This window comes from Balaenoptera acutorostrata, chromosome 17 (genome assembly GCF_949987535.1).
Source record: "Balaenoptera acutorostrata chromosome 17, mBalAcu1.1, whole genome shotgun sequence".
NCBI lineage: Eukaryota > Metazoa > Chordata > Mammalia > Artiodactyla > Balaenopteridae > Balaenoptera > Balaenoptera acutorostrata.
In genome coordinates, this window is record NC_080080.1 from 69,643,112 (window position 1) to 69,657,029 (window position 13,918).

At 40.2% G+C, this 13,918-nt stretch overlaps 1 protein-coding gene across 1 annotated transcript in view; it reads left to right on the top strand.

Annotated features, from left to right (window-relative positions):
* Positions 1–13,918, top strand: part of CPA6 (carboxypeptidase A6) — a 264,464-nt gene that overhangs the window by 176,861 nt on the left and 73,685 nt on the right. The window contains exon 3 of the mRNA XM_007185024.2: positions 2,714–2,838. Within this exon, the coding sequence (XP_007185086.1) occupies positions 2,714–2,838 (125 nt within the window). The remainder of the gene's footprint in view (positions 1–2,713; positions 2,839–13,918) is intronic.

Genomic DNA, 13,918 nt, shown 5'->3' on the forward strand with positions numbered 1-13,918 from the left:
AGTCATATAAGGAAAGGAATGCATGGGAACCACCACCAGCTTCCAAGGCCAGAAGGCTCTGCAAAGGAGCATCCTTTCCTTGGAATATCAGATGGCTGTTTGCAGTGAAGACCTGAGACAGTTGGTTGGCAAACAGCCTTAGGCCATCCTGACCAGGCCGGTGATACTTTGTCATCATAATCCAGGGTCACCCAATCCAGGGTCAGTTCAGAATCACTTCATCCAGATAGGATCAGGCTCTACAGAAATGATTGATGGTAACCTGCCCATGGTGGGCTGATTAGAACTTTGAAATACCTGCATATATAATTCTTAGGACAAAAAGCCCCTAACAGGACAGACCAGGATGTGAGACCCACCAACCAGACTGTCTCAAACACTAAGTCAGGAAGTTGGAAGGTGCTTCTTATTCTGAGATAGTCTCAGGAAATCCTGGAGACACTTACCCAGCCAGCAAATTATGGGCACTGGAGTTAGGCATATCCTCTGTCACCGTTTGGTAGCTGTGCATCCTTGGGAAAGTGACTTCACTTCTATGAACCTGAGTCTAGAAACACCTATAAAGTGGGTGGTACTTTACAAATCTCACGTATTACTGTCCCCTATATCTTGATACAGGCATCTGCCTGCCACCCAGACTGAAATATCCATGTTACTTATCCAAGCACCCCTTCCCTAAAATATTACTGGAGAACAATACAATTCATTTTAATTTACTTTCCTAATATCAAAACAAAATACAGTTCCTGATTTTTGCAAATTCTTTTTTGTTGGTTTCTTTTAGACCAACTGTTTTCTGATGACGTTTCCTAGGAAGCCTTCTCCAGGTCAGGCCATAGGGTCTGTTTCCTCCATGGAATTTTCCTATGGGGAAGCTACTCTCCTCTGTGGGACGAGGATTCTTATCTTAGCATATGCCCCAGAAAACAGCACTTACAGACTCATCACCAGCGTGGCTGTTCAGATATTTCACATTCCTGTGGCTCTCCACCCTCTAAATAGAGCACTGCTTCCTCATCTCCACAGGTATTAGGTGATACACCTTAATATCAAAATCTGTCTCTCTAATGTGTTGAGAGGCAAAGATGATTAAAGGATTAGAAAATCTAACATGTAGAGAAAAGTGCTTTATCTCACAAGGGCAAGAAATCAGCCATTCCTCACTGAAGAATGGAACAAGAAAAAATGAAAAGTGTGCTGCAGTGTAAAGGATTAAGAAAATGTCTGACAATCTTGTTAAATGTGGATATGAGTTAAATTAGGATAGTGTCGACTCTCCTTCTTTGGGAAACATAAAAGATGTGGTTTAGATGCATCAAATGGGGACAGTTGGGTCCAGTCCTAGATCCTTGTATCCTAGTATCCTTGCCCAAGGGCCGACAGATGGATCAAATGACCTCTCAGCATCCCTCCCAGCCCCACACTTCCATTGTGGTATGCTTGTTGGATTAGCATGTTAGTTGAGTCAGAGTTGCCCTTGTAAGTTAGCGGAGGAGTAAGCTTCTTGAAAGAAAAACAGGTAAATTCATTGTCCCCAAAATAAATGCCTCTCTACCCTGTTCCAGATGAAATTATACCACCAGGGGTGTATTTCCTTCAGTCCCGAAGTATTTTCGGTCTTCTAGAGTTCCCTAACAGAATGCGGACACTGACACCTAAGTAAAGATGAAGTAACTAAACTTTATCAGATAAGGTCTTAGCAGAGATCAAGATCCTGCAGCAGACCAAGAGGGGAAACGCAGGAAGAGGGAGTCCCAAATAGGAGACGTAGACATGACTGCACAGGCAAACTGTGCCGTATTGAAAATGTAGCTCTTGGCTTGTGCAGAAGATGGGGCTCTCCTCCATCCGCACTGAATTGAGTCATTCTTTCAATGCCTGTGCAGCTCCTACCAGGCGTGGAGCACTAGACAAGCACCGGGAACACTGCTGTAAGCCAAAAACGTTCCAACATTCCTGCAAAACACTGAACACGTGATGAACCCTGTGGGGTCTGCACTCATGCAGCAAATAACGACTGAGTTGCTAATATGCACAGGCATTGTTTCAGGCACTTGGAATGGGGTGGTAACCAAGTGGACAAATCCTTTGCCCTCGTGGAGCTTACGTTCTAGTAAGAGGCAGTTACGTGATGAAAGAAGCACGAGAACTATGCTGAAGAAGAACTATGATGAGGAGCCCTACCCTAGCTGACAAGTCCCCCCCCCCCCGGGAAAGGCATGTTTCTACTGACATGTGAAGGCTGAGGAGGAACTGATGAACAGGCATCAGTCGTGGGGGGAGGTGACATCAGGAGAATGCTCCATTTAAAGTTACCAAATGTTGTCAAGCTACCACGATTTGCTTGTATAGTAAGATGAAGGGTCACTTATATCTTTCTCTTTCTTACTAGGATTCAAATATTTGCGCAATAAATAATTTTAAGCACTATCAAAGTCATACTTAAAACTATTTTACCTCATTTTTATCTTGTGACTTTAATGGATTGGTCTTTAAACTCTTTCTTGTAAACGATCACATTCTATATGGCTGTCATATAATTTGGACACTAAATTCAAAATCAACTAGGAGTTTTACCCTGATTATGTAAGCATTGAGTCTAAAATGTGTTTGGTATTGCTGTATGCAAGCAAGACAACATGTTTGACATTGTGACATGGATCTTTCCCCACCTACATTGAATATGAATCATAGGTTGGTTCCTGCACTACAGGTGGACCTGTGGCAGCCCAGCAGTATCTCCCAGATATCAGAGGGAACAGTTACTGATGTCCATATTCCCCACAATGGTTCCCGAGCCCTGTTAGCCTTCCTACAGGAAACCAACATCCAGTACAAGTAAGCATGCTTTTCCCTTGCTTAATTCATTTGTACTCAGTTGAACTGAATGATAACTGTATTCAGGTTATGCATTGAGTGCCAACAACTGTGTTTCAGGTTCTATTTTTCACATTGGGGAAACCGACATGAATATAACACAGTTATATTTGCCTTTCATGAGCTTCTTATTAGTGTAATGGGGGAGGGGGAAGTAACCACACTTCCCTGTGATTTCACCATTACTTCTAAGTAATCAGTGTAAACATGGAAGCATTTTACTGTGTGAGGAAAGGAGAGTAGCTTATCCAGGCCTACAAGGTGGATAGGGAGACAGGGACAGAAAAAAGCCAGACTCTGCAGGAGCTGTGTCAGTTAGGCAAAGGATGAGACTCAGGACCTTGAAGGCAGAGGGGACAATGCAAGCAAAGGCAAGAAGCAGCATAGTATGTGTGCAGGGAACTGGTACAAGTTGGGGAGTAGAAAGAAAAGATGCTAGAGAAGAGGGGGGGAGGCCAGGTTGTGGGCAGCCTGCTATTCAGAGTTAGGAGCTCAGACCTCATCTTGTGGGTGATCCTGCACAATTGGAGGATGTCAGCCAGGGAACCACATGTAAGTGGGCGGAGGAGCAGTACGAGGCCACAGTAGTGATCCAGATGAGAGATAACGAGGCCCCTGAGTCAGGACCAGAGTCCTAGAATCAAGAGAGAACTCCAAAATATGTTTCAGAAGCAAAACCACCTGGACTCTGCACTTGTTTGGATGTAGGTGGAAGAGGAGGAACTCAAGGATGACTCCAAGTCTTCTGTCTTCGGTGACTGAGTAGACAGATTTGGATATTTTGAGGGTTTTGTTTGTTGTTTGTTTTTTTAAGGAACAGTTAAGCAGTAAGAATGGAACAAGTGGAAAATAGTCGCAGGAGTCAAAGAAGAAACAAAAACCTTTTGAGAGAAAGGATGTCAGTGGCACCAAGTGCTGCAGCGATATCCTGCCAGAAAAGGATTGATCCGTTTCCTTTGGATTTGATAATGGAAATTGCACTGGTAACTCTGATGTAGCATTAGATTGTTAGGAGCAGAGGACAGAAAAGTGAACAGGAGGTGAGAACATGGAGCAGTAGAGCAGACTATCCTACTGCTCTTAGAAGTTACAATAGGGAGAGAGGCAGACTGAGGAGTGACTACAGGAAGATGCTACATCAGTGGATGCTTGAGACTTGGCATGTTAGGGTAAGGAGGCAATTTTGGCCTGTAGGCTGAGGGGAAGGACCAGCAAGGAAGGAGACATTGATGATGCAGGAACGAATGCACAGATGAGGGAGGGGGTTTCAACACTAGGAAAGATAGCTTATCCTATAAGACCAAAGAGGTAACTGTGGATCTAGTTAAGATTGTGGAGAAGAGAGTCAACAAGTTTAAAGAGATCGAAACTAACAGCCAAATTATCTGGATGAAGTGAGAAGCAAAATTTATCTACTCAGAGTAAAGAAATAGGGGTTAAAGAGTGTTGCGAGAGAAAAATCGGGGTAAGAGCCAATAATAGTGGTTGTCACAGAGAAGAGAGATTGCAGCACTGATACAGAGTTGAGGTTTTATTGGTTAGGACCACAAAAAGTTCAGGGTGGAGGGAAGTTGAGGTTCCTAGTGAGATACTAGCTCAAGTATTCATCCATGGGGTCTAGTCTGGATAGGAAGGGAGGAGAGTCTAGGAAGAATGATGGGACAAAACGGAAGAATCAAGGATATTAAGATCATTATATTTAAAACAGGTGTGAGGGCAACAAACTGGAAGGAAAGAAGTTTTGATAAAGTGTAGGCTATTGGATGTTAAGAGTTCTGGGGAAGAACATTTGTGGCTGGCGACAAGATTATAGGGGTAGCAATGAAGGAGGTGGCTGAGGTGGAGATCATTGAGGCTGATGCGGTCAAGAATGAGTGGGCTTAACCACCAGAAAACCATCCCAGCAGCCTTGAATCTCCTTGGCTTATGGCTAGATTAGAGGTGGAGGGAGAGAATGGACTCCTGGGACAGGAAATACCAGCTTGGAGGTAAGCAACCAGGAATGGCCTGATGCTGAAGGGAGGATGAGCTTTTCCTGGAAGTTAGAAGATTAATGGGGCAGCACCAATGGGAGCCCAGGAGGATGCTGACCTCCCTCCCTTCTGGCCCCGTGGTCGGAGAAGTGGGAGAAGAGACAGCCACGGAAGAATCTGTGTCCTTGAGAGAGTCTGGTTTCTATTGGGGCAAGAATATGAGAAGAGAGAGTTCTCTGAAGAGACTGGAGGATGTAGGGATTTTATTTACGATCAAAGAGGGATTCCAACAGGCACAAGGCGAAAGGATGTGGTGAAGAGATGGAGAGTCAGTGTAGAATCTGGGGGGGAGAAACACAGGCTAGTGAATTAGTGAGAAGGGAAGGAATGAGTTACCTTTTGTTTGGAACCCTAGGATTCAGCTCTGAGAGGCATAATTGTAAACGACTAACCTCAACTACTCCAACTTTTCAGCAAATGGTTGTACTGCCAAAACTGGCAGAAAGATCCCTGATGATGTCTGGTGAGGCCTGGGAAGGGTTCATGGCTCTGAGTCAATGGTGAGAACCCTAGTCTCGGTGGAAGGCTGGGCCAAGGGGTGCAAAGGGGCTGTGACATCCCTCCCTGGTCCACACAAATACCTACCTGCCAGAGACATATTTACAGGCTTATTAAAATACTTACAGGCTTTTTGCAGAAAGGTATTTTATCTGTGTTTCGAGAACAGGGTAGAGTCAAAGCTGTGCATAAAACTCTTGTTCATATTGAACACATTTTAGTCATTGCTGTAGCTTTGAAGGCATGCTTTGATTCTCTGAATGCCTTTCAGGGAAGTACTTATACATCTATAGGTCCTCAGTAAAAACTCACATGCTTCATTAATTATTATTTGGAAGAAAAGAATATACCAGTTATTTTAACAAGTCTCTATTTCCTGCCATTCAATATAGGTCATGTGGAACTGATACAGAATCAAATATCATCCTTTATTCCACAGAGAACAGAGTCTAAAAAACGAGTGTTTTAAACCAGTTGTCTCCTCATGGAGAGCACTCATTTAGAATTATTCATTTTGTTGTTGCCAAGATAATAACAGAGAACAGTCAGTTAAGTTCCACGGGGCTGGTAGGTAGAGATCATTTTAATTGACTTTTATTACTGTAGCCAGGGGTATTTTCAAAAGATGATCGTTTACTCTGTACAACTGTACATAATGTATAGTTATAGTCATCTCTATGTGACCCCATGTGTCTGGCCCCAGGTGATCCAGCCCTCTTAACAATATGACATAGGAGATGACTCCTTTTGCCATAAAAAAATTTCAAACATTTTGAAAATTAAGTACCTTTAAAATTTCAAATTTTGACCACCCCCCTTTCTCCCTAGAAGCTTTGGGGAGGTGGTTTTGTACTAAGTGATAACATCACTTGGAAAATTCTTAATAGATCTAGGAGTCGCTATTTTAGGAGTGCATACAATTGGGGTAGAAATAATAATCAGCCATAAGGAACTAAGAAACTACAACAGTTTAAAAAACCATTTTGGGCTCCATTTCATGGGCTTTTCATCAACTCGCTGGTTTCCAGTTGCCTACTTGACAAGGACCAAGTAGGCAGACCTGGTGTGACAGCCCAGCAGTCAGGAAGCTGTTGCTGTGCTACTGCTGTCACCACTGTCGTTACCATAATTGCCTCTCATGCCAGGAAGCTGGTGACTAGACCCTGGAGTTCTGAGTCCAGCCACCTGACTGCCTCTAGACAGTCACACCTCTGCGACCTCGACGCACCACAGCAACAGCAGCAGGAGATGGCCTCTGCCTCGCTCTTAACTTCCTGTCTTGTCAGAGTTCACAGATTTGTACCCAGAACCACAGGTGCAAGAGAGTCGAGGAAAGGTACTTTTCAGCTTCCCAGCCCTTTCAGCACAGGAAGTCCAAAGAGGGCGTAGGCATAAATGCTGAGAGGCAGTTGACCACATCCAGCAGACACACTCAAGAGAGGAGAGAGGAAGCAAGGACCAGCTGTATTCTAATACTCTCTTCCACTTTTATCTAGTATAGAACCTAAGAGGACTGAGAACCATCAGTTTGCAGATTAATTAGCCTAAATTACTGGTTTCCAGATTGTTAGCCTAAATTTGAGCCTGACAATATATTAAAATCACCTGGTGAGCTTTGTAGAAAGGCCCGATACCTATGCACAGGAGATTCTTGTCTAAGTAAGGCTCAGTGTGGCATACTTTTTAAAGCTCATAGGTGATTTTAAAGCAGCCCATCTTGAGAATCACTGGCCTAAATGAATGGATAAATACTGGGGATCCAAAGGCCAGCTCTATTTAGGGCACTTGGAAACTTTAAAATAAAACTGAGAAGCTTAAGAGTTGATTCATCAAAGAAACTAATACCCAACTAGAGTGATTCCACAACCTCAAACTGAAAAACCTCATCGTTTACTTTGGTTAAAACACTAGCAAACTTGACTAGAAAATATTAAGGTAAATATTTTGTAGGAGCAATTATCCATTAGAATTATTTTGACAGTTCATTTCATTATATGATTAGTAATACGTTTATCATTATCAGTTGATAAATGACTTAAGAATCTAATCAATTAAGGAGCATAGTTTTTCATACTGAAACTCCTGAGAAAATATTAGCTTTCTAAGGGGTACAGTGGTGGTTCTACCAAGAGTTTCCAAACAAGCAGATGTATCAGCATAGGAGCATTCTGGTGATGAATATGAGGAATTGGTCTTACCTTGAGGGGAAACAAGTTATCTGTGCTTGTTTATATTGGGTTGGCCAAAAAGTTCGTTCACATTTTCCTGATGTTACGGGAAAACCCGAATGAACTTTATGGTCAACCCAGTATTTAGAAAGTCTGTCCATTTCAGAAATAATGCAAAAGTAATACACTAGAGCTCAATTTTGTAAACATGCTGTAAAGGTTTTTATAATTTTGAAAACTTTTTTGTATGTGTTCATGTATCTTTTTAAAGTGGAAATTCAGAAGGAGATTCTTCTGTAGGTTGCTGGCTTTGGCAAATCTATTTACTTTTTCCCCCTTACTTTCCTGAAATAGAGAAAAGTAGCCAGGAGAAATGGATAGATGGTACTGGTGAGGGAAAGACAGCTGAAAATTGCCTACTGTAACTGGAATTTGTTGACAGTTTATAACCATCCAACTCAGCCGTAATCAAACTTGCATTTTTCTTGACCACCCCAGATTCGCTCACAACACAAGAAGATTGGATGTTGACGAAGAAGTTCATTTGGTTCTTTACACCCACACTGGCAATATTGTAAAGTTCTTTAATCCATACAAACCTACTTTCATCGGTAACTCCTTTCTTTGAGGGAAGAAAGAAAGAACTAATACAAATCGTATTCAGACTGACAATCTAAACTCCACTCATATTTTGAGCCATGGCAAGCAGCTACCAAGCAAATTTACCAACGTGGTGCCACCACACCTTACCTTGATTTTTAATGTTTGTAGTTTTAAAGTTGAAAATTGAAACAAAAAGAACAGTAAGCTGATGATAAATTCCAGATTAAGTGCTTTGTCGACCATGGGTCCTTGGTAAATAACGAATGAGTAAATCAAAAGGAATTTCCTACACCCAGCATGACCCTAAGTAAATTTACTTCCTTTGAGGACCAAAAAGTATTTATTCAAGTAATTCAAGATAATTTTTTTATTAAGTGGATTACATAGGTCAACTTTGAAAGTCATTTAAAGATGCCTTTACACGTTCTTTTAATGGCACTGAAACCACCAAGCCATAGGTTCTTTGGGAAGATAAAATATGAAAGCAAAATTTTTTAGCTACCTACCAGGCCCAGGAAAAATCACTGAGAGGCTCTTTAACATCTTTACGTAAAGGAGTGAGCACGTTGTTACTTCATGGCGCTCTAGTTAGAGGAGATTGGTGAGTATGGGGGTGACAAGCCTATATCTAGCTCAGGGGTCTCATCAAGAACACCAGTCCCTCCCATCAGGAAACTTACACAAGCCTCTTAGATAGCCTCATCTACCAGAAGGTAGACAGCAGAAGCAAGAAGAACCACAATCCTGCAGCCTGTGGAACAAAAACCACATTCACAGAAAGATAGACAAGATGAAAAGGCAGAGGGCTATATACCAGATGAAGGAACAAGATAAAACCCCAGAAAAACAACTAAATGAAGTGGAGATAGGCAAGCTTCCACAAAAAGAATTCACAATAATGATAGTGAAGATGATCCAGGACCTCGGAAAAAGAATGGAGGCAAAGATCGAGAAGATGCAAGAAATGTTTAACAAAGACCTAGAAGAATTAAAGAACAAACAAATAAATGAACAATACAATAACTGAAATGAAAACTACACTAGAAGGAATCAATCACAGAATAACTGAGGCAGAAGAACGGATAAGTGATCTGGAGGAAAGAATGGTGGAATTCACTGCTGCAGAACAGAATAAAGAAAAAAGAATGAAAAGAAATGAAGACAGCCTAAGAGACCTCTGGGACAACATTAAATGCAACAACTTTGGCATTATAGGGGTCCCAGAAGGAGAAGAGAGAAAGGACCAGAGGAAATATTTGAAGAGATTACAGTTGAAAACTTCCCTAACATGTGAAAGGAAAAAGCCACCAAAGTCCAGGAAGCACAGAGAGTCCCATACAGGATAAACCCAAGGAGAAACACGCCAAGACACATAGTAATCAAATTGGCAAAAATTAAAGACAAAGAAAAATTATTGAAAGCAGCAAGGGAAAAATGACAAATAACATACAAGAGAACTCCCATAAGGTTAACAGCTGATTTCTCAGCAGAAACTCTACAAGCCAGAAGGGAGTGGCATGATATACTTAAAGTGATGAAAGGGAAGAACCTACAACCAAGATTACTCTACCCAGCAAGGATCTCATTCAGATTCAAAGGAGAAATCAAAAGCTTTACAGACAAGCAAAAGCTAAGAGAATTCAGCACCACCAAACCAGCTCTACAACAAATGCTAAAGGAACTTCTCTAAGTGGGAAACACAAGAGAAGAAAAGGACCTACAAAAACAAACCCAAAACAATTAAGAAAATGGTCATAGGAACATACATATCGATAATTACCTTAAACGTGAATGGATTAAATGCCCCAACCAAAAGACATAGACTGGCTGAATGGATACAAAAACAAGACCCATATATATGCTGTCTACAAGAGACCCACTTCAGACCTAGGGACACATACAGACTGAAAGTGAGGGGATGGAAAAAGATATCCCATGCAAATGGAAATCAAAAGGAAGCTGGAGTAGCTATACTAATATCAGATAAAATAGACTTTAAAATAAAGAATGTTACAAGAGACAAGGAAGGACACTACATAATGATCAAGGAATCAATCCAAGAAGAAGATATAACAATTATAAATATATATGCACCCAACATAGGAGCACCTCAATACATAAGGCAACTGCTAACAGCTAAAAAAGAGGAAATCAACAGTAACACAATAGTAGTGGGGGACTTTAACACCTCACTTACACCAATGGACAGATCATCCAAAATGAAAATAAATAAGGAAACAGAAGCTTTAAATGACACAATAGACCAGATAGATTTGATATTTATAGGACATTTCAACAAAAACAGCAGATTACACTTTCTTCTCAAGTGTGCATGGAACATTCTCCAGGATAGATAGCATCTTGGGTCACAAATCAAGCCTCAGTAAATTTAAGAAAATCGAAATCATATCAAGCATCTTTTCTGACCACAACACTATGAGATTAGAAATGAATTACAGGGAAAAAAACGTAAAAAACACAAACTCATGGAGACTAAACAATACGTTACTAAATAACCAAGAGATCACTGAAGAAATCAAGGAGGAAATCAAAAAATACCTAGAGACAAATGACAATGAAAACACGAAGATCCAAAACCTATGGGATGCAGCAAAAGCAGTTCTAAAAGGGAAGTTTATAGCTATACAAGCCTACCTCAGGAAACAAGAAAAATCTCAAATAAACAATCTAACCTTACACCTAAAGGAACTAGAGAAAGAAGAACAAACAAAGCCCAAAGTTAGCAGAGGGAAAGAAATCATAAAGATCAGAGCAGAAATAAATGAAATAGAAACAAAGAAAACAATAGCAAAGATCAATAAAACTAAAAGCTGGTTCTTTGAGAAGATAAACAAAATTGATAAACCATTAGCCAGACTCATCAAGAGGGAGAGGACTCAAATCAATAAAATTAGAAATGAAAAAGGAGAAGTTACAACAGACACCGCAGAAATACAAAGCATCCTAAGAGACTACTAGAAGCAACTCTATGCCAATAAAATGGACAACCTGGAAGAAATGGGCAAATTCTTAGAAAGGTATAACCTTCCAAGACTGAACCAGGAGGAAATAGAAAATATGAACAGACCAATCACAAGTAACAAAAGTGAAACTGTGATTAAAAATCTTCCAAGAAACAAAAGTCCAGGACCAGATGGCTTCACAGGTGAATTCTATCAAACATTTAGAGAAGAGCTAACACCCATCCTTCTCAAACTCTTCCAAAAAATTGCAGAGGAAGGAACTCTCCCAAACTCATTCTATGAGGCCACCATCACCCTGATACTGAAACCAGACAAAGATACTACAAAAAAAGAAAATTACACACCAATATCACTGATGAATATAGATGCAAAAATCCTCAACAAAATACTAGCAAACAGAATCCAGCAATACATTAAAAGGATCATACACCATGATCAAGTGGGATTTATCCCAGGGATGCAAGGATTCTTCATTATACACAAATCAATCAATGTGATACACCATATTAACAAATTGAAGAATAAAAACCATATAATCATCTCAATAGATGCAGAAAAAGCTTTTGACAAAATTCAACACCCATTTATGATAAAAACTCTCCAGAAAGTGGGCATAGAGGGAACCTACCTCAACATAATAAAGGCCATATATGACAAACCCACAGCAAACATCATTCTCAGTGATGAAAAACTGAAAGAAAGCATTTCCTCTAAGATCAGGAACAAGACAAGGATGTCCACTCTCACCACTATTATTCAACAGAGTTTTGGAAGTCCTGCCATGGCAATCAGAGAAGAAAAAGAAATAAAAGGAATACAAATCAGAAAAGAAGAAGTAAAACTGTCACTGTATGCAGATGACATCATACTATACATAGAGAATCCTAAAAATGCCACCAGAAAACTACTAGAGCTAATCAATGAATTTGGTAAAGTTGCAGGATACAAAATTAATGCACAGAAATCTCTTGCATTTCTATACACTAATGATGAAAAATCTGAAAGAGAAATTAAGGAAACACTCCCATTTACCACTGCAACAAAAAGAATAAAATACCTAGGAATAAACCTACCTAGGGAGACAAAAGACCTGTATGCAGAAAACTATGAGACACTGATGAAAGAAATTAAAGATGATACCAACAGCTGGAGAGATATACCATGTTCTTGGATTGGAAGAATCAATATTGTGAAAATGACTGTACTACCCAAAGCAATCTACAGATTCAATGCAATCCCTATCAAATTACCAATGGCATTTTTCACAGAACGAGAACAAAAAATCTTAAAATTTGTATGGAGACACAAAAAACCCCGAATAGCCAAAGCAATCTTGAGGGAAAAAAACGGAGCTGGAGGAATCAGACTCCCTGACTTCAGACTATACTACAAAGCTACAGTAATCAAGACAATATGGTACTGGCACAAAAACAGAAACATAGATCATTGGAACAAGATAGAAAGCCCAGAGATAAACCCATGCACCTATGGTCAACTAATCTATGACAAAGGAGGCAAGGATATACAATGGAGAAAAGACAGTCTCTTCAATAAGTGGTGCTGGGAAAACTGGACAGCTACATGTAAAAGAATGAAATTAGAACACTCCCTACCACCATACACAAAAATAAACTCAAAATGGATTAGAGACCTAAATGTAAGACTGGACACTATAAAACTCTTAGAGGAAAACGTAGGAAAAACACTCTTTGACATAAATCACAGCAAGATCCTTTTTGACCCACCTCCTAGAGTAATGGAAATAAAAACAAAAATAAACAAATGGGTCCTAATGAAACTTCAAAGCTTTTGCACAGCAAAGGAAACCATAAACAAGATGAAAAGGCAACCCTCAGAATGGGAGAAAATATTTGCAAATGAATCAATGGACAAAGGATTAATCTCCAAAATATACAAACAGCTCATGCAGCTCAATATCAAGAAAACAAACAACCCAATCCAAAAATGGACAGAAGACCTAAATAGACATTTCTCCCAAGAAACATACAGATGGCCAAGAGGCACATGAAAAGATGCTCAACATCAGTAATTATTAGAGAAATGCAAATCAAAACTACAATGAGGTATTACCTCACACCAGTTAGAATGGGCATCATCAGAAAATCTACAAACAATAAATGCTGGAGAGGGTGTGGAGAAAAGGGAACCCTCTTGCACTGTTGGTGGGAATGTAAATTGATACAGTCACTATGGAGAACAGTATAGAGGTTCCTTAAAAAACTAAAAATAGAATTACCATATGACCTAGCAATCCCACTACTGGGCATATACCCAGAGAAAGCCATAATTCAAAAAGACACATGCACCCCAATATTCATTGCAGCACTATTTACAGTAGCTAGGTCATGGAAGCAACCTAAATGCCCATCAACAGACGAATGGATAAAGAAGTTGTGGTACGTATATAAAATGGAATATTACTCAGCCATAAAAAGGAACGAAATTGAGTCATTTGTTGAGATGTGGATGGATCTAGAGACTGTCATATAGGGTGAAGTAAGTCAGAAAGAGAAAAACAAATATCGTATATTAACGCATGTATGTGGAACCTAGAAAAATGGTACAGATGAACCGGTTTGCAGGGCAGAAGTTGAGACACAGATGTAGAGAACAAACGTATGGACACCAAGGGGGGAAAACCGTGGGGGGGGTGGGGATGGTGGTGTGCTGAATTGGGCAATTGGGACTGACATGTATACACTGATGTGTATAAAATTGATGACTAATAAGAAGC